Source organism: Vulpes lagopus, chromosome 11 (genome assembly GCF_018345385.1).
Source record: "Vulpes lagopus strain Blue_001 chromosome 11, ASM1834538v1, whole genome shotgun sequence".
In the NCBI taxonomy this organism is placed as follows: Eukaryota; Metazoa; Chordata; class Mammalia; order Carnivora; family Canidae; genus Vulpes; species Vulpes lagopus.
The window spans coordinates 93153473-93174313 of record NC_054834.1 but is presented as its reverse complement, the minus strand read 5'-3'; the positions used below and the strand labels follow the sequence as shown (position 1 = coordinate 93174313).

At 38.2% G+C, this 20841-nt stretch overlaps 1 protein-coding gene across 3 annotated transcripts in view; it reads left to right on the top strand.

Moving 5' to 3' along the window:
- The window catches only part of ABCB11 (ATP binding cassette subfamily B member 11), a 91430-nt gene that overhangs the window by 27232 nt on the left and 43357 nt on the right, over window positions 1–20841 (top strand). For 2 of the 3 annotated variants that reach the window (XM_041722109.1, XM_041722110.1), the window contains 7 exons: window positions 1833–1920; window positions 3050–3183; window positions 5241–5412; window positions 8243–8367; window positions 10162–10336; window positions 16156–16269; window positions 18740–18850. In XM_041722109.1, the coding sequence (XP_041578043.1) occupies window positions 1833–1920; window positions 3050–3183; window positions 5241–5412; window positions 8243–8367; window positions 10162–10336; window positions 16156–16269; window positions 18740–18850 (919 nt within the window). Of the gene's footprint in view, window positions 1–1481; window positions 1614–1832; window positions 1921–3049; window positions 3184–5240; window positions 5413–8242; window positions 8368–10161; window positions 10337–16155; window positions 16270–18739; window positions 18851–20841 lie in introns of all 3 variants that reach the window. The other variant, XM_041722111.1, reaches the window with a different exon arrangement.

Sequence of the window (20841 nt, the reverse complement as noted above, 5' to 3'; positions counted from 1 at the left end):
CCAGAAATATTCTCAAGTAGTTTCTAAAACCCTAATAATTTCTTATCCCAGAGAATAAAATAAAAATGAGTTAACCATTCATCTCTGGGGTGCCTCGGGAGTGAACAGAATCATAAACTACACATGTCCTTATCCACACCATCCAGCAATAATATAATTCTGAAGTTTTCCCCAATAAATTCTGGTGCTGGGTCAGTTCTCGGTACTTTCAATCTGAGTAGGTTTGTTTATAACTTAGGCAGCTGCGTCTTTCATGGCAGGCATTTTATCGCTTTTGCCTAGAGCGTGTGTAGAATGAATGCACCACAGGAAATCTAAGTAAAACTTTTTGAAAAATACTCATAGTCCTCTGTTTTTTGAACAGAGTTGCCAAATGACAATTGCCATTTCACAAACAAAAAAACTAAGAATGTGGCCTCATTTTCACATTAGAATTGTCTTACTCCATTATGCATCCTATAGAGAGATACTTAACTTTTGTGAGAACCTCTGATTGTGGATATTTACATATAAGTTTTCTAGGTCTTGTCCATTCTTGGGGTTCCCTTAAACCATCAGGAAAGACAGAAGTGTGGTGAACAGATGTATTCGTTGTTTTGGAAACTATCCATCCACAGAGGGGTTTACGGAGGCAATTATTTCCCCTTCCTTATAGGTATTTTAAAAGTCAGAGCAGAATATATAAACATTTATTGAGGTATTGTGTCTGCTACGTGTAAGGTATTGTATAAGGCTTCGGGCAGTGTGAGCAAGCAGCTTAAATCAAGCCCTTGCCCTCAAGTGGCTTGCAATCTAGCAAAACAAACATAACTATATTCAGTATAAATAAGTTCAATGAAGGTGTTGAATAATAGTGCAAGATGGCAATAGAATCTGTCATGGAATAATAGTTTGTTCTGAATTAAAGAAATTATACTTCAACACTTGACCTAAGGCTTGGGTCACAAAAGGAAGAGCTGATAGGAAGCAGAAAGCGTGTAGGATGAGAACACCTCTGCTGGAGGTGTTGCTTTCTGATTTTCTAAAGAAATAGACTCTATATCATTTAGAGTATCCTCAGGGGTCAGAATTGTTATCAACTGACATGTTAATTTTCTAAGTATAAAATTCTTTATTTTCTGACAGCAATCTCAGACTAATTTGTGCCTTCCCTCCCCACCCCTGCCAATCCCAAACCCTGTGCTGCTGCGTATAGTTATGGTGAGAAAAAAAAAAAAATGCTATAGAGTTTTCTTGCTCTTCCCCACGAATTCTTAGGCTTCATCTTAGAAAAATGTCCCAGAGAGTGAAACCCCTTGGGCTGCAGTCGGCAGAAGGACTGGGCTGATAAAGTATTTTTCTCCTTCTTTGGGATGATGACACACACATTTTTCAGTGTCTCCTTAAGATGGAAGAGTTGAAAATCTGGCTTAGATTCCTGGAGGAGGTAACAGTGAGCCTCCTGATTTACAGCTCATGCTTCTCTACCAATGTCTTTGCAGACACCAATCTGGCTTTGTAAAATCTCTCCCTAGCAGTGATGGCTCCGTCACTACCTAAGGAGCATGAGTGACGGCCTCGGTAGACAGAGCACTGGGCTGCCATCTACTGCCCCTGGCTTCCAACAACTGCCAGTGAGTTATTCCTGCCTATAAAAATGAAGACGGTAGGCATCTTTGCTGAGTTTGGTACTGTGAGGTCTAGGTGGAAATTTGGTTGGATTGATTATAATTCTACATACAGAAGATGCTTACCCAAAGTTCATATTTTAATTTCTTCTGTACTCACAAATGTAATCTTTGGCAAGCTTGACCCTACTTCTGAATCTTAACATTTTCTCCCCTCTTTTGAAGGTTGCTGGACATTGAGAGTGAAATGATCAAATTTGCCAGTTACTATGCTGGAATCGCTTTGTTAGTACTTATCACAGGATATATTCAAGTGAGTAGCGCCTCCATTTTATTGATAGATCAACATCTGGGTTCAGAGATATTACAATGAAATGCAAGCTTTTGAGCTGTTCAGAAGCCCTCAGGATACAGTTTTATTTGGAGGTGGAGTGGGGTGTGTGAGAGAATGGGGAAGGATTCTTCTTCTCAGATGAGGAGGAAAATACATGCAGTTATCTAGAGAGAAGGAGAATAGACTTTGAATTTCAATGCTCTGTCCTCCCCTTCTCCCTCTACTTCATCTTCTAAACTCAAAAATAGGCAGTTGTGGGAGTGTTTGTAAGGGGAGCATGAGCACCCTGGAGAAAGCCAGGCAGGAGGTGTTGGAGGAAAGCAATCTCTTTCTTTTTCACTTTCATTGCTAAAATCTCACCAGTCTGTGTTTCAAACCAAATTCTGTAAACTGAATCTAGAGTGTACTCTAGATTTAAGCCATGGAAAGGCTTAGAGTTACTTACCCCTTAATAAAGAAGTAGAATATTTCGTCTTTTACCCACTTCTCTAGAAAAAATAATGAAGCCCCTCAGCCCCCATTCATCCAAGAATTCCAGGAAGTTCGTGTTCACTTTAAAGAGAAAGGAATCAAATTTTCCCGTGCTGGTACTGAGAGTTTTAATGACAGCCTGACTTTGCTTGGTTGGAGGCAGTTATCAGTAGATTTATTCCCTGCTTATGTCATAATTTTTGTTTTACTTGCTCTGAAAATTATTGTCCAACAGTCTGAAAACTATGCATACATGCTTGTTGTCAGGCCTCTCAGGGGGAAAACAATACACCCAGAAGCATCATGCAAAAATAGGTACATATGAACAAGAATTTCTTTTTGGCTCTGTCATCCTTTACACATGTGGAAGGTGAAGCTCGGTAAGGTTAGATCTATCAGTGGCAAAGCCAAATTCACACCCAAACCTTCTGGCTCCCCTGGCCACAGCTGTTCTGTTCAGCCCACTTTCAGCAGCAGGTGCCAGAGCTCACCGTACCTCCCATGATGCAGCTTTCTGTGAATCACTTTCTTCTTTTCCTCAAGGCTTACATGGAAAGTATTTTCTTCTGCAAAGAGAAGGAATTAACAAACATTTTTTTAACATCACAGTGCCAAACATTCCTTGCTCCATTTTCAGATATGCTTTTGGGTGATTGCTGCAGCTCGTCAGATACAGAAAATGAGAAAAATTTCCTTTAGGAAAGTAATGCAAATGGAAATAGGATGGTTCGACTGCAATTCAGTGGGAGAGTTGAATACAAGATTTTCTGAGTAAGTGGCTGGTGGGCGGTTTTTATGTACGTGTAAGTTTTTGATGATAGAGCCCTTATTTCTAAATTAAATAACAATTAGAAACACATTTTCAGTTATTTTGGATGTATTTTGTCTCTTAAATTGGTCTTTTACAGGCAGCATAGTTTTTTCATAGGTGACATTTTATCTGATATGATCATTAAAAATTGAAAGGCAGGATACTACAGTTTATTTTTTGTAGGACCTTAATTAAGATATTAGAAATGAAGTATTACAGAAGAGTGTTAAAAGAAGTAGGGCTATTTGGCCTCTAAAAGAAGACTGGGGGATGTCACAACCCATTTATCTGTAAGGAAAAACAATGCAATTAGAATGAATTATCTTGCCTTGTCTGTTAAGGCCATTTCTATGCATAAAAACAAAGACAAAAAATTCAAAGTAGTTCAAGAATGATTTGAACTAAACAACTAGATTTAAATCTAGTTTATAACTAAAGACCAGTTAGAGCCATTGATGGCCCTCCTTCCCTCCTCCTTCAGGTATTTTGAATGAGCCCTGAGTAATTAGAAGTACTTGAATCCTATTGAACGGAAATTTGGGGTCCTGTGAGGGCTCATGAGAGAGTGTGTAGTATAGGGAAGAGCAAAGACTGAATGTTGAGATACTTAGATTCTAGCACTCATTCTGCCCCTTACTTACTGTGGCCTTGCACAGATACTTAACCTTGCTGGGATACAATTGTCAGCTCTGTGGGTAATATCTTAGTCCTTTTTTTTTTTTTTTTTTGCTATTGGGTCCTAAGCCCTGTTTGCTCCATCTGAGCAAGAGATTATGGGAATGTTCCTAGGAATATGAATTTTTTAAAAGATTTTATTTATTCATGAGAGACACACAGAGAGAGGCAGAGACACTGGCAGAGGGAGAAGCAGGCTCCCTGTGGGGACCCCAAACAGGACTCGATCCCCGGACCTTGGGATGACGACTTGAGCCAAAGGCAGAAGCTCAACCACAGAGCTACCCAGGCATCCCTCCAGGAATATGAATTTAATGTTACTATATTCAACTAATATTTTGGAGGGCTTACCCTAGGCAAGCCATAAAGATAAACCACACAACTCCTGACCTCAGGGAACTCACCATCTAGTAGGAGGGATAAAAGGTGCAAGCAAATAAATAATCAGAGCTGACACATGGATAGCTTACTATACTGTAGGCACTGTTCTACATACTTAACATACATTAGCTAATCCTCATTACGATCCATGAAGGCAGGTTCTGTCATTGTCCCCATTTTATAGATGAAGAAACTAAGGCACAGAAAAGTTAAGTAATCTGCCCAGGAAAAGCTCATGTTGAAATTCAGAGTCTGGCCCCAGTCTGTGCTCTTAACCAACCCCTATTCCATACTGCCGGTAGGCTGAATGCAATAATCGCAGACACAGATTCATTACGTTGGTTATGCAAACACAGGGAGGAAGAGATTACCTTTTCCTCAAGAGTTTTTATGAATTCGGTGGTGTGTGGGTTGCAGCTCGAGGCTGAAAGGATTTAGCAGGAATAACGAAGGAAAGGACTCCACAGGACAGACCAAAGATATGAGCTATAAGAAAGAAAGAGACAGGGCAGCCTGGGTGGCTCAGTGGTTTAGCGCCTGCCTTCAGCCCAGGGCATGATCCTGGGGACCCGGGATCAAGTCCCACATCAGGCTCCCTGCTTGGAGCCTGCTTCTCCCTCTGCCTGTGTCTCTGTGTTTTTTTGTGAATAAATAAATAAAATCTTTTTTTTTTTTTAAGAAAGAAAGAAACAAATAAGATGGTTTCTGAAAGTCTTTGTCAACATTGAATGGACACCAGTTGGGAAAACTGGGCTGAGGACAAACTTACTTGGCTATGAGGGAAGGAGAGGCTCCATGACCTCACCAGCTGCAGCAAGTTTCTTCAAAAGTGAAAGGCTCTTATGTTTCACAGGCAATGGGATATGGCGATGCCAATAGAAGGGAAAGGCTGGGATTTCTCAACAAGACATTTGAATTGACCAAATTCAGTTTTAGTGATCAAAGCCTCTCCTGTTTCTAGCGATATTAACAGAGTCAATGATGCCATTGCCGACCAAATGCCCATTTTCATTCAGCGCATGACCACGAGCATCTGTGGCTTCCTATTGGGATTTTACCAGGGTTGGAAACTGACCTTGGTCATTATCTCTGTGAGCCCTCTCATCGGGATTGGAGCAGCCATCATTGGTCTGGTAAGAATGTCTTCTCACTTCTCTCCAAGATATCTGCACTGAGAAACAGCCAGAAATGTGAAACTTGATTCCTTTTTCCTATTTATGTTTAGTCAGCATTATTATCACTGTTTTGTTGTGTTTTGGTTGATTCTTCCTTAGTATCAAATAACATTCCATCAATCCAGGGATTGATGATATTTTAATAACGTAAATATTATTGCGTTAATAACAATAGCAACTACGTTTGTTAAGGTTTTGCTATTTTGCCAGGCACTATTAGGAACTTCATATATATTATCTCTGATCTTTACAACGATCTTATAAAGTATTAATGTCATTTAAACATAAGAAATGGAGATTCAGAGAGGTAAGGGACTTGTCTGGGGTTGCACAGCTAGCGAGTGACAAAACTAGATTCAAATACAAGGGACCCTGACTCCAAATCCCCACCCACTCTCTCATATGCCTATTGCTTCCCATGGTCTCCCAAGCTCAGATATTTTCTTCAAAAAGGCCCAACAAATGTACCCAGATCAGTAACAAACACATAAACGGGATTTCTGCAGTCACAGCTGTGTTCTCCATGCAGTCGGATCAGTTTCAGAACGAAGTGACCTGGCCCATTCTGAGTAGTATCTTGGCATGCAGGCCAGGAAAAATGTAGCAGTAGGAGTTTGGGGTCATCCCAGTGAAATCCCTAGGATTAATAAATTATTATATCATACTTTTAGAGCAGCTGCCTTAGATAGCAGCAGATCATGAGATCTGGCTCACTAATAGTTTACTGTAAGTGAGCATAGATTTCGGGTGGAAAGCTGCACGCCCTCACATCATGGAGCAACAGGGAACCAATCTCCATAAAATTTTCTAGCAAAATATTCTCTACAATCCCGTGGCTATATTACTCAAACGTTGCCCAGGTCGTACAGAGTGACAATGGCAAAGAGTTCACTCCTCTCAACTGGCCACTAACCTGACTACCAACTGGTTCAAGAAAGATATATTTAGCCTGTCAAAACTTTTGTTTCCTCATCTTGAAGATAAGGATAATGCCTCCCAAAAGCCACTGTGATGACTTAAGTTATAATCCATGTTATCCACTCAGCATGGCATCTGGCACAGAATTAATTGCTAAAGAGATAATAGTTTTTACTTTTTCCAATCCACCATGTTGTGCAAGCTTTATAACAATCTTTCCTATCAAACACTTTCTAGCTTCACTCCAGAAAAGCCTCATTCTCCACAGGCGATATTTGGGGATTCTGTGGAGAATTCCACAGCTTTTTTGATTCAGCTTTTTTCCGCTAAATACACTTAATCTCTTTTCTCAAACCTGTGATTATTTAATATTCATACTTAGATGGGCAATATGTTACATTTCAACATGGTGGCGATGTAGCCTGGGTAACCTGATTTGCACAGGCTTAGGGGATGGTTTCTCTTACTATCTCAGGGCCCGTATTTCAAGTTCTTGTTAATGTGTCACTGATTTGGAATGCTGTAGCTCTGCACTGGTTTCTTCCTGAATTCAAGTCTGTGCATGTTTGTGTAAAATGATACAAGCAACCTCACTAGGCCCAATTCAAAAGCAGGACCAAGAGAAAAAGCAGGAGGGGGCACCATATGACATGTTACATGTTAATGAGGGATTTGTATGCCTGTGTCGGACTTTAATATTTACCATGAGAAACATGAGCTATCATTAAATATTTTCCAATTTACATCTTTTAAGCTCCTGTGTCAATTTAACGAAGTATCCTGAGATTATTTAATATGCAATAAATTACAATAAAAGTATTAATATTCATAACTACTTAGTTTCCTCAATACGTAATTTAGAAATAAATTAGAAGAGGATTGTGGTAAAAACTACAATGTCCATAACATGTAAATTCAGATTTTAATGTTGATGAAAATAGCCCTACTTTCCTTGTTGTTGTCTTTTCAATTCACAACTTTTAGAAAATGTGGACTTGGGACATAAATATGTTGTAATAACATTTACTTATTTTATATCTTAGAATTATGTTTAAGACTGTGTTTGAGAAGAGTTCTGCTACTAAAAGTTTGGAAATTCTTGGAGGATAAACTTCTTTAGTCTGGATACTATATATATTTTAGATTTTTGAGTTGTTGATCTTCTATAATATTTTCTTGTATTCATTCCGGTGTCTTTATCTGTGCCAGGGATTTCTTTGGTGATTAATTATAATTACAACTCAATCTAAGTCCAATTTTAGAAAAAGTAACTTGTTATATATTAAGGGCAATGTCTTTTTTGTTCTTTTTGTAAGAATTTACTTCTTAGTTGAGCTAGTTAGTTGAGCCCCTACATTTGAGTCAAAATGCTTTGATATTTATCTGGAGCTTTCTCTTGTGTGCAATTACCTCTGCAGCATCACGAGTCTCTGTATGGTCAGGACCTCTCTCTTATTCTATACTCTGAGTAACCTCCAGTCTCTGTCTCTGGTGTTTGTCTGTAAGCTGTGCGAACATTCTGTAGTCAATAGCAATGAAATGTGACATGGTTTCATTTGAAAATTTCATTAGTATCATAAGTGAAACACTGTGGTCTCCCAGAATCCCCTCTTTGGGACTCACTCTGTGAGAAGGTTCTTGGGGCTGACTTCTCAGGAAGTCATTTTGATATGCTAACAACCAAACACTCATGGGTGGGGCTTAACATGGGTCAGACTTGGACCAGATTCTTTCCTTGGTGAACCGTTATAGTGAGAATCCAGTATTAAATCGCACTACATGTTTACTCTGCTAAATGAATCACCAAATGGCAGGCTGACTTACTTCATTGCCTGGTCTTCATGTTTTGTTTTCTTCTTTTGGATTTTAGAGTGTGTCCAAGTTTACTGACTATGAATTGAAGGCCTATGCCAAAGCAGGGTCAGTGGCAGATGAAGTCATTTCATCTATGCGAACAGTGGCTGCTTTTGGTGGCGAGAAAAAAGAGGTTGAAAGGTTGGTTTATTGAAATGTCTACCATATTCCTGAATTTCATCGTTCAGCACATTACCCTAGATCCTCCCCATTTTGTACAAAGTGGCAGACGTACCTTGGTCTGTTTACCCTGAAAGAGCTTTTGTTCAAGAGTTAGCTGAGAGTGATTAGTTGGGCACAGTGCTGCAAGGACCCCTAAGTCTTTAGATGTGTGTTTTTGAAAATGTTGTAGTTGGAGATTTTTAGAAAGCTATCTTAGGTTAGGTATATATTTCAACTCTGGTGGTGTGTGTGCTCGCATGCTATACACATCATAGCGGTCGGTAACACTGTTTGCTCCATGATCTAAAATGCAGTTCCACACATTTTTATTCGGTGTCTTTTATTCAGCTACTGTACTACATGCTCTTTATAAAGTCTGATAAAATTTCCATTTAATCATTGTTTGATTAAATTTTGTTAATTTATCGCTGGGTATATTACAGACCATCATTCTAGGAGATTAATTCTTAATGAAAATAAAAAACCTAAATGACCAAAACAATACAGCTGTCAAAATTTTGATTTTGTTTTTTTCTGCCTTTTATCTAGTATTTATTAAGTGCTTACCATGTGCCAGGTACCGATTTTATAAAATAGCCACCAATTTAATTAAACTCTTATTTCATGAGTTGTAGATCTAGTATGATGATGCCATTCTCAGTTGTTACCAAATAAAAAAGAGAATAGAATTCATAATCTCTAATTATTCTCTTTTCCTTTCCCCCCCCCCTTCTTTTGGTCTATAAAGTGAAGTTACCTTGTTTCTCACAAAAAAATTCAGTAGCATACTTCCTCCACCATAAAAGATGTTAATGTTAATAATAGCAGCATTGTAAATGTTTTGAAAATAGTACCAAACATAGGATAGACCTTTACTTTGTCCTGTGAAATATTAAAAGTATGCCATGAATTTATGTTTTGAGATAAAGGCAGGTACAGAATGTCTGAACTTTAAGACGATGCTAGTTATTAATACTTAAATCATAGAATCACTGAAGGTTAGTGCTTTGATTGAATTTCTACGTAGTTATCCATGTCTCACAGCTCTGAACCCAACTGGTCGTGTTACAACATAGTATTCTTGGTTACAGGGCAGATGAGTGAGTGTATATGGAGATGAGTCAGCGCAAACACTGGTTTTAAACCTGGGGGAAAACAGTTGCATCATTTTCTGATAGAAAGCATGCTGTGTGACTTGATAAAAATAATGTAAGCACAAATAGTACTAAATCCCTCATGTTCAAACATTTGTGTTGAAAATTCTTTTCTCTTGGGATAAAGTTCTCACTTTTCTCACACTATTCTTTTTTTTTTAAGATTTTATTTTATTATTAATATCACAGACAGAGAGAGAGAGAGCACAAGCAGAGGAACAGCAGAAGCAGAGGGAGAAGCAGACTCCCCACTGGGCAGGGAGCCCAATGCAGGGCTCAATCTCAGAACCCTGAAATCATGACCTGAGCCAAAGTCAGCCACTTAATCAACTGAGCCACCCAGGCACCCTATCTCATACTATTCTTTTCCGAGAAGTAATCAAGTGTGAGGTTTTGTTAGACATTGTTCATCCAACACATTTCATTGCCAGGTTGAAACAAACTAAATAACAACATGGAAGTTTTTGTCATTTTCTTTCCCGAAAGTTGCTGGGTGGTTTGGGTGATTTTATGACCATTGAGTGGGAGCACTGCATTGTGGACTGTTTTCAACATTCTAACTTGCACTGTTGCTGCTGCTGCTGCTGCTGCTGTAGACACAAATGCTTTCTCTTCACAGGTACGAGAAAAATCTTGTGTTTGCCCAGCGTTGGGGAATTAGAAAAGGGATCGTGATGGGATTCTTTACTGGATTCATGTGGTGTCTCATCTTCCTCTGTTATGCATTGGCCTTCTGGTATGGCTCCAAACTTGTCTTAGAGGATGGAGAATATACAGCAGGAACCCTTGTCCAGGTACTTTGGTCTCAATGACCTATACATAACATTTCCTACTGGTATCTTGGAAAAGCCTACAGTTAAAGCATTTTGTTTATTCCTTTAGTGTCTGAGGGAGGAGAGCATCAATGACTTGACGGAGTCCATCTGCAGAAATAAGCAATACCTACACATTTTATAGTAAAGGAACACTGAGCATTTGAATTGATGAGGCCAGCGATTTAATGATTTCCAATTAACTGAAGATTTTATAGCTATAAAACTATGATTTTCTGACTGAGTCCAAAAGATAATATGCTGTGAAAATATAAGGTAGTGAGCTCTCAGCTAAAAATTAACAGCTCATGTAGTTAAGTTTAATAATAGTACAAGATATGTGCTAATGGACCTATTTGTGAAACATGATGAGGTACTAAAATACAAAACAATAATATCCTCAACTGAACAGGTAATACAACCATGTTTTATTGTTCACTTGTGCTATAGCCATGCTATCACGGATGCCATGACTACCTTAATTTTCAGTATTTTTTCAGTTGTTCTTTCAAGAATTATTGAGCATCTACTATATGCCAGACCCATACAAAGCACAGAGGATTCAATAATGAACAAAAGATATGTGATCTTTTCCTGATGCAATTTATAGTTTAGTGGGGGAAAAGAAACAATAATTAAACAACCACATCAATGCCTAATGACAGATGAAAACATGTGCTATAGAAGACAAGGAATATTAACAGTGAATTGCAGGGTAATCAGGTGTGGCCAGAGTCAGAGAAAGCTCTTTCTCTTGCTCATTAACCCAATGTCCTTTCCTCCTTAGTTTACAGCTCCTCTCATTTAAGCTGGACTCTTGTCATTGTTCTCATTCTCAGCTGAATGGCCCCTCCCCAATAAGGCCTTCCATGCTCATTGAGTCTTTTATTCTCTTGTATGGCTTGCTGAACTTTTCCTTTAGAGCTCTTGAATGAAATTGAACATTTGGGTTTATTTACATTTGTTCCTACCCTTTCCTGTCCTCACACAGGAGGTGTGTGCCCGTTACACATGAGATCAGTGAGATAAAACAAGAAATACATGTTTCATTTGGCCTATTAATTATTTAATTAAGTATATGAATTTTAAAAGATTCTATCTATCTATCTATCTATCTATCTATCTATCTATCTATCTATCGGAGAGTGCCTGTGTGTTAGCCAGGGGAGGGGAAGAGGGAGAGAGACAGAATCCCAAGCAGACTCTGTCCTCAGCACAGAGGGTGAAGCAGGGCTCAGTCTCTTGACCCTGAGATCATGACCTCAGATGAAATCAAGAATCTGGTGCTTAACCAGACTGAGCCACCCAGGTGCCCTATAATTAATCATGTTAATATTAAAAGCACGGAGATAGGAAGCAGTTTCATATAAGATTCTTAAATAAAATATTTTGGCTCAAGATTCTAGGTGAGACAGCACCAATTATACAATGAGAAATGCCAAAATCTGATATGCCTAAAATTTGCTAGCTGATAGCTTATAATTTGAAGTCTACTGATTTAATATAAATACACTTGTAGGGAAAGTTGAATGGAATTTTATTTATTAATAGAGATGATTATCAGAGGTCAAACTATAGTCAATCTAAACTACTGACTTTATTTCATTAACAGTTTGAGAATACACTAAGAACAGCTTTTTAAAATTCAGTTCTTTGCAAGATGAACAACAGGCATCACTTGAACTTTGTTTTAAAAAATTAAGTATGATAAAACATGTTAAAGTGTCTTTTGAAACTATAGATGGAAAATGTTGCTATTATTGTAATTTAACCACTTTCTTAACAACTCTAATATAGCTGTGAACATTTGAAAAACCAGTGAAAATATTACAGATCTGAAACCTGACTATGAAGTCCCTTGTCTTTACTGATCTAATGGCTGTTAGGAACTTTCAACATTTAGTAGTTGACTTTAGTCCCAGCTGCTTATATCTGCTTATTCTGCAGAAAAAGATGTGCTGAGAAAAGACATCCTTCCTTTCATTCCATGCCTGCAAGGAGAGGACAGAGATGTGCACAAGTAACAGTTCAGAGGGAAAAATGGATTGACAAATTGGAAGTCAAATAATACACAATTCCAATTGTAAATGCTGAATTTAAAGACCCTTTGATTACTCTCTCTAGCAGGAATCCAATTTTATGGTTCTGTTAAAAGATAAACTGAGGCATATTAAAACTTTTAGAAGATTTTTTTTAAAAGATTTTATTTATTTATTCATGAGAGACACAGAGAGAGAGTAGGAGATTTTTTTCAAGCAAAAATAATTCCAATCAGGCAGCACCAAGCCAGAAGTGATGAGAGGCCACTCTCTACCCACAGGAGCAGGGGAATTATTTTTATAGAGGAGAGGCAGAAGCAAAGCAAAAAGATTGTCTGATCTGTTCAGTTTAAGCAGTTGCCTTGCCTGGGGGAGCGTGATTGACCATTCGTGATCGCTTTTCCTCAGGTTTTTTTTTTTTTTTTATTTCTTAATGGAGGCATTTGCGCTTAGATTTTGGTTTGCTCATAGAAGCTATTGAGGCAATAAATCAACCTCAGCCTAATGGCCTCCTCGTTTAACTAGACACTCCTCAGCTTCAGGTGTCCACTCTTGCCTGTGTCTTCTGTAAGTAATTTGGCTGAGAGAGTACTTAATATGTGCAGATGTGACATCCCGTGTGTCTCTAATATTTTAATCGTCAATTATTAACCTTACCTCTTATTCCTAATGCCTTCCTGCAAGCCTCTGCTTACACCTTAAGAAATACGCCTTTGGGAAAATGAGAGATCTCCATTAACAGCATAACCATTGATTGTTCTTTCTCTTTCTCTCTCCCTTCCTCTGCCCCTTCATCTCTTTCTTTGTCTCGCTCATGTGTGCAGGCACATTTTTGGTCATACTTCTGAGTAGCAAACTATGAAGTCTGAGTGTATATGAGCCAAGTTGAGTGTATTAATCCACTAAACTAATTAATAATTAGGTTAATCAAATATATTTTTTTGGTACACAAAATCATTATTGGCTGTATGGTAACTGAGCATATATGGTAAATGGTTCATGTAAATGACTGTGATTAGTATCACTTGCACACAGACTGAAAAACAAACTCTGTGATCTATTAGGAGAGAAGATGAAAGGGAACTGAAGAATGCAGAAGGCTGCTCTTTCATGCTTGCCAGGTTTCAGGACTCAATAATAAAAAATAATATCAGGAATAAAGTAACATGTATAAGGTACCAAGCGCTCAGTGACGTATTTCATACAAATACTATATGTCATATCAAAATTTCATTCTGTATTGATGTCATTATACTACTAATTAAAAACAAAATGGAGCCATGAGGTTGAAAAATATGTGCTAAGGGGTTTGGAGTAGGATATAAATACACGTGTCTGTGCCTCTTGGGTCTGACTCATTAACCACTGTTTTCCTGCCTCTGGATCCTGCTTCCAAGGAGCCACTGAGCCCCTTTTCCTCAGCACAGCACACCCATAGATATATTGGTCCCCAGTGGTCTCTTTTGCCTTTCTTCGTTCCACATTGCTGTCCAAGGGGCTAGCGTACAACGTTTGGGGTGGGAAATGATGGTCTGGGATGGGTGTTAGCTTTTTTTTTTTTAATTTTATTTATTTATTCATGAGAGAAACAGAGAGAGAGACAGAGACATAGGCAGAGGGAGAAGCAGGCTCCTAAAATAATAAAAAATAAAAAAAATTAAATTAAACTAAACTAAACTAAATTAAATTAAATTAAGAAAGAAGAAGCAGGATTGTTGCAGGAAGCCTGATGCAGGACTCGATCCCAGGACCTCGGGACCCTGACCTGAGCCAAAGGCAGACACTCAACCACTAAGCCAGCCAGGTGCCCTGAGTGCTAGCTATTGTGATAATATTAGGTACATACTTCTGTCCTGTCTCACTCATTCTCCCGAAGTACCCTGAGGGAGACTTTTGCAAAGCCAGGCTGAGCAGGGTTTGACTGCCAACCTCAGCTTAGGTCCCTTGTGATTCAATCTAGAATCTAGAGCAGAAGTCTGCAAACTATGGCCCGCCAGCCAAATCTAACTTGATGCCAGTTTTTGTGAATAAAGTTTTATTGGAACACAGCCACAACTATTTGTTCATTCTTGTCTCTGGCTGTTTTTATAGTATGTAGCAAAGTTGTATAATTGCTTTGGAGCCCTTATGGCCTAAAAAATCTAAAATATCTATTATTGGCCCATTATAGAAAATGTTTGCTGATCCTTGATCTAGGACATGTGAAAGGTTTCCTTTGCTCAGGTGGTCTGATAAAGGTGGTCTTAACCCAATTTAGAGAAGGACTGTGCTGTCTATTCACCGTATCATTTCCTCATGTGGAATCTTACTTCTTTCAGCATCATCACTATTATTTATGTGTCTAACACTGGATTAATCACCTTTCAACTGATCATTGCATTTAATGCTCATAAAAGTCCCATGGGTTATATGCTTTTAGAACTCCTGTGTTACGGATAAAGAAATTTAGGGCTTGAGAGATGAAGTAATCTGACCATGGGAAGAACTACCTGCTGTAATTAAGGAAAAGGAACAAGAATGATGAAGAGAGAATATCCCACACATGCATTGGGGAATTCAGGGAGAAGGCAAGAGGGGACTGGTGCACATCATCATGATATGTGGAATGCAGGTTACTGGAGAGGAAGGGAGGTAGCTGGGAGGCTCTGAGGAGTCTTGTGGTCCAGACACAAGACTGAAAGAAAGCAGGGAAGCCATTATAGGCTAGGTTCATTTGACTGCCTGAAGAAGACTACATTCAGGCAGCAGCCAATCTTCAGCTCAGCAAGTAACTCCTGTCCCTGACGGAGGGTGCCCAATGAAACATCCTCCGTGAGCTTCATGTGACTAGCATCCATTTGGTCAAAAGAGTCTTTTGCTCCTCCAAAGGCACATGACAATTTGCCCCATTGCCTCTTCCTTTATAAAGAGCACTGATAAACACAGAGTGCTATTTGGTAGGAACATCTGCTCATGCTCAAGTTGCCTTCCCCTAATTTAATGAAATGACAGGGTTGGTGAGGTAAAGGACAGCTTCCTCAGCATTGCATAAGGACCTGGCCATAGCAACTGCATGTCATGAGCAGCAGAAGGGCCTATTTGTAGGACAGAATGTCAGTCAATAGCCTGGGTACAAATACTGCTCTACCACTTAATATATGTTGTAATGTAGGGTCAGTTAGGGAACCTCCATACACCTTGGTTTTTTTCTTCTGTTGCATAGATTAGCTGAAGTAACACAGATAAAGAGCTTAGAAATATACCTTAGCAAAAGTAGTAGTAGTAGTAGTTATCCTAGTAATAGTCCACTAGTAGCAATAACACAGCAGTAGTAGCAAGCCTGTATTACAGGTACCAATCTCTAGGAAAATCAAGCTAATCATACTGTCTTTATTGAAGAAGGCTACATAAGGCTGTTTATATTACAAAGTGAATTATCCTATCACTACTCTAACTCACTTTGTGTCTATATGCTGCCTTGCTTAGACCTCTTACTCATTTCAAAATATGTTCTTTTTTGTAGAATAGTGATCTACACTCTTGTAGTGTAGTGTTCTACACATAGGTGTTCAATTAAAAATAAATGTAGTCTCTTAAACCATAATAATAGAAAAAATGGAGATACTTTACAGCACCAAAACTATTCAGGTATTTCTAAAGAGCTATTTAGGTTTCAAACTCCCATGGAGGAATATTTCTGAGAAACATCTGAGCTCAAATGATAGCACTATTTACAAATTGACAAAAACACATGAAAACTGTGTTTATCTCTTTTCATTTCAGATTTTCCTCAGTATTCTATTAGGAGCTTTAAATCTTGGCAATGCATCTTCTTGTCTGGAAGCCTTTGCAACTGGGCGTGCAGCAGCCACCAGCATTTTTCACACAATAGACCGGGTATGTAAAAGCCAAAAAAAAGGCCATGAGCAGATTGAGCGTGGGGAGAAAAATGGATTTCTGAGGAATTTACCCCTAATATTAAAAAAATATGAGGGAATACCACAATGCTCTTAATTCAGCAATACTTAATAAGGGTAGTCATGAGCCAGATCCCATACTGAGTTGGGACTGCGGAAGTGAAATAGAATGAATAAGGCCCTTGCTCTCCTATCATACTGGAAAATAGGCAAAAAAGAAGGAAGCACATTTATGGATCTAGAGGGTGTTTTGCTTAGTGAAATAAGTCAGAGAGAGAAAGACAAATACCACATGATTTCACTTATATGGAGAATCCAAAAAGCAAAGCAAATGGACAAACAAAATACTAGAAACAGACTCATAAATACAGGGAACAAACTGGTGGTTGCCAGAGAGGAGGAGGCTAGGGGCATGGAGTGAAGGGGATAAACTTCTAGTTGTAAAATAAATAAGCCACAGGGATGAAAAGTACAGCATAGAGAACATAGCCAATAATATTGTAATAACTTTGTGTGATGGCAGAAGGTAATTACACTTACCTTGGCCAGCATTTGGTAGTGTGTGTCATTGTTGGATCACTATACTGTACACCTGAAACCCAACTTACTTCAGGGAAAAATGGAAGTTAAAAAAAGACATAAGTACACTCAAAGATGGGATAATGTTAGTACAATAAAGGAAATAAAATAGGGTGGTAACAGTTAGGGTGGGAGGAGGAGTCTTTAGGTGTCAATAATGTCATCTCTGAGGAGGTAGTATTTGCCCTGAGAAGCCCAGGAGAGTCAGCCAGGCACAGTGAGGTTTAGAGGAGGAGCAGTGCACGGGAAATGAGAGCAAGGAGGCTGTTCCTGCAAGAGATGCCCCCTGGTTGGAAGAGGATTGGTGAATCCGAGGACCTAAAATGAGGTCACTGTGTCTGAGCAGCGTGAATAGGAGCACAGAGGCTGGAGAGAGGAAAGGCCAGATCATGCAAGATTGTAAGGCCAAGTTCATAAGTTTGGATTATCTTCTAAACGTGACAGAAAGTCTCTACAAGCTCGTATAGGATTCTGGTAGCCTAGCTAGGATTTTCCTGGGTAATCTACTGAAGCACATTGGAAGTCTAGCCAGAAAGTCAAAATCCAAGAATAGAAGGTGGAAGAGGGCAAGATGTTCTTCTCTGGAAGCCCTGGAAATCCAGAGGTGTTTCTTTAGTCCCCTAAATCTGAAATATTTATGAAGCATATAACCTGCCCAGGGAAATAATTCATCACTTTGTTTTATATTAGAGAGTTTCACATATTGGAGTATAAACAGATTGTTGAAAAACACGTAGACACATTGAGCTATCCAAATTCTACCTCATTCTTAGGGTTGTTATATGCTCAGATAAGATGGTGAGTCTAAAAGGCCTTTGAAACTATTACAAAAAACTAAGCCGTTTAATAATTGCTTTATTATCTTTACTAGAAACCCAAAAGGAAGACAGCAGATTACACTCTTGTCCCAAATAGAGATATGGTCATGAATTTCTTTCCCGAGTGTAGAAGGGGAATGAAGCTGACCCTGGAGTGTTCTGGTAGCAAGAGATGGCCCTCACTCTTTTCTGATTAACTAGAATGGTTAAATTCCAGATGAGGCTCACACTACTAACAACAACAGAGATGAAATTCAGCATAACAACGGAAAGTTGGTAGTATTTGAGGGACCCATTTAAGACATTCAGTTATTTTTAATCATCATTTATGATAGGTACTCAGTTGTAGAGTACTATTGGACCCCAGCTTGGCTGACTAGTTGTGTGGCCTTAGGAAAGATACTTAACCTCTCTGAGAGTTCTCATCTTCCTCAATTGAAGAATTGAGCGTATCACCTGTCTAGTTAGGTTATAGTGACAATTACATAAATGACAAAACCACATTAAAATACCTTGTGAATTGTCTTCTATGGGATCTCAATAATATAATAATATATAATAATATGAATATATTATATACTAATATAATTGTAGATAAATATTGTATATTATTATATTGTTATTATGTATTATATTATTATATCATGTATTTATAATATAAATATATTATGTCATAGTAGTATATCAACAAATAGTAAAATTAAATTAACTAGATGTAATTAATGTGAAGTTATATATAAATTATATATTGACATTTCATATTGATAACTAATTATAAATTAATTATGTGTATATGTTTGATTACCTATTAATATATTATATATGTAATATAATATACCAATACTATTAATATCTAGTAATATAATACTTCACATTAATATCTCAGTAACTGTTAGTATTATTACTATTATTAATAAATAGTTAATGTGGAAGCAACTTTGGTGTAGTGTTTTACCAAATTGTTTTTCTGTTTTATGAGTAAATTCAAACCAAGATGGACAATAAGTGCATATATATGTGTTGTTGCTGTATTCCTTTTATATTCTGCTCCAGAAACCCATCATTGACTGCATGTCAGAGGATGGCTACAAGCTGGATCGAATTAAGGGTGAAATTGAATTCCATAATGTGACTTTCCACTATCCTTCCAGACCAGAGGTGAAGGTAAGAGTTCATTGTTTTCCCAGGAACAGCAGCATTTTTTCTTCTTTGATGATTCATATCCAGGGCCACAGATTAATCATTTTTCTAAAGCATGACAATTTCCAGGAAGAAGGATCAGAAGCACGTTCCTCTGGAAGTATCCTTAGGCATCATGTCATTTCACAGTCAACAAGTCACATTCCTTTACAGCAACAACACTGTGCAGATTCCTCTGGTGAGGACATTCAGGTTAGGTCAGGTGAAGGAGGCTCCTCTGCTGAAGTGAGTGGCAGGGCCTGTCATTGTAAGTATAAGCTGAAAACAAACTACAAGGCAATCAGAACAATCAAGAAGTGCAGGTGTAGACGTCAGAACACTGCGTGGGCAGGGTACTTCTGGCAAAGAAAAGCTGGTGCCTTTGTAGTTTTTTACTTCCTGTGTATAACTTCACAAAGGTCATTAGATCAGTCATGGGAGGAAAGGTAATCTTGTGACCTCATGCTCATGTGTCTTGTGCTACGTGATTGCCAGGGCACATGATGAAGAAAATTTAGTTTTCCTGCAACTACACAGCAAGTATCTTAAAAAAAAAAAAAAAGATTTTATTTATTTATTCATGAGAGACACACAGAGAGAGAGAGAGGCAGAGACATAGGCGGAGGGAGAAGCACGCTCCACGCAGGGAGCCTGATGTGGGACTCGATCTCAGATCACACCCTGGGCCGAAGGCAGGCGCTAAACTGCTGAGCCACCCAGGAGTCCCCCACAGCAAGTATCTTTAAAAGCAATTAACTCTCCGGGAAAATCAGGATCTGCTCTCCTTGAATAGCTTGACTTCGAAATGAGACTTTTTCCTAATTTTTAACAGAATACCTCTAGCCATCCTTTCTTAATAATATTTCTGTTACGGGAACTAAATCCTATGCAACTTAATTCTGATGCTACATACCTAAAATGTAGGTAAACACAGACATACACACACACAAACATACACTCATACATTAGACATATATATATATATTAAATTGCTGAAATATATCTTCTGTTACTGTTACATATCACATACATATGGAAACATTAAATGTCACAACATATGTTAAAGTACCTTGTGAAAGGTAAACCACTAGGTAGTATTCACTCAGTAAAGATTTTTCAATGGATGCTTAAAAACTTGCTTTATAATATCTATTCAGAACCAGCTCACACTAGCTGTTTCACAAATACCAGTTGAATGAAAATACATTTATTTCATTCTGGTTTTACCGTCTATTCCCAACACCAGGAGTTTGTTTTAATAAGCTCTTATTTAGACCTGTGTGTGCTTAGCCCTGCTGGGTGCCACACTGTACTGGGCTGTAATGAGGAAAGGCACACATAGTGCCTACCCACCCTAAGAGGAAGATTACAGTCCAATACGGTCCAGTAGGTGAAGGTATATTTGCAAGCCTGACTCTCTAGTGTGAATTGAAATACGTGAGATTTTGTCACACGAAGGACCCCAAGCCCCCTTTACATGGTAAGGATAAAAATTACCACTGAATGGGTGAAAACATCCAACAGATGCTTATGAATTAGCTACTTGTTCTTCCCTTTCTAGATCTACCAGCAGTTGGTCTCTACCGTTAACAATGCTTTAAATGTAACAAACACACCACAGATACTTGTTAGGGAAAGTTTTTCAGATAATATGTTCGCACGCAATACAAATGTATGATAGCTTAAAATTTATAAGTTAGTTTATTGTTAATCCACAATCAGTAAATTAGTATTATATTTCTAACTTGATGGCTCCTGTTCCTTGCCTAATTGGGACAATCTCCTTGAGGCATCCTAGTATATCAGAAATTATTTATTTATTTATTTATTTTTATTTTTATTTTTTTCAGAAATGTTTTAAATGTAGATTCTGGAACAAGCTTTTATTTATTTAATTTTTTTAAAGATTTTTTCTTTTTATTCATTTGAGAGAGACAGAGAGCACAAGCCAGGGTGGGGGAGGCGGAGGGAGAGAG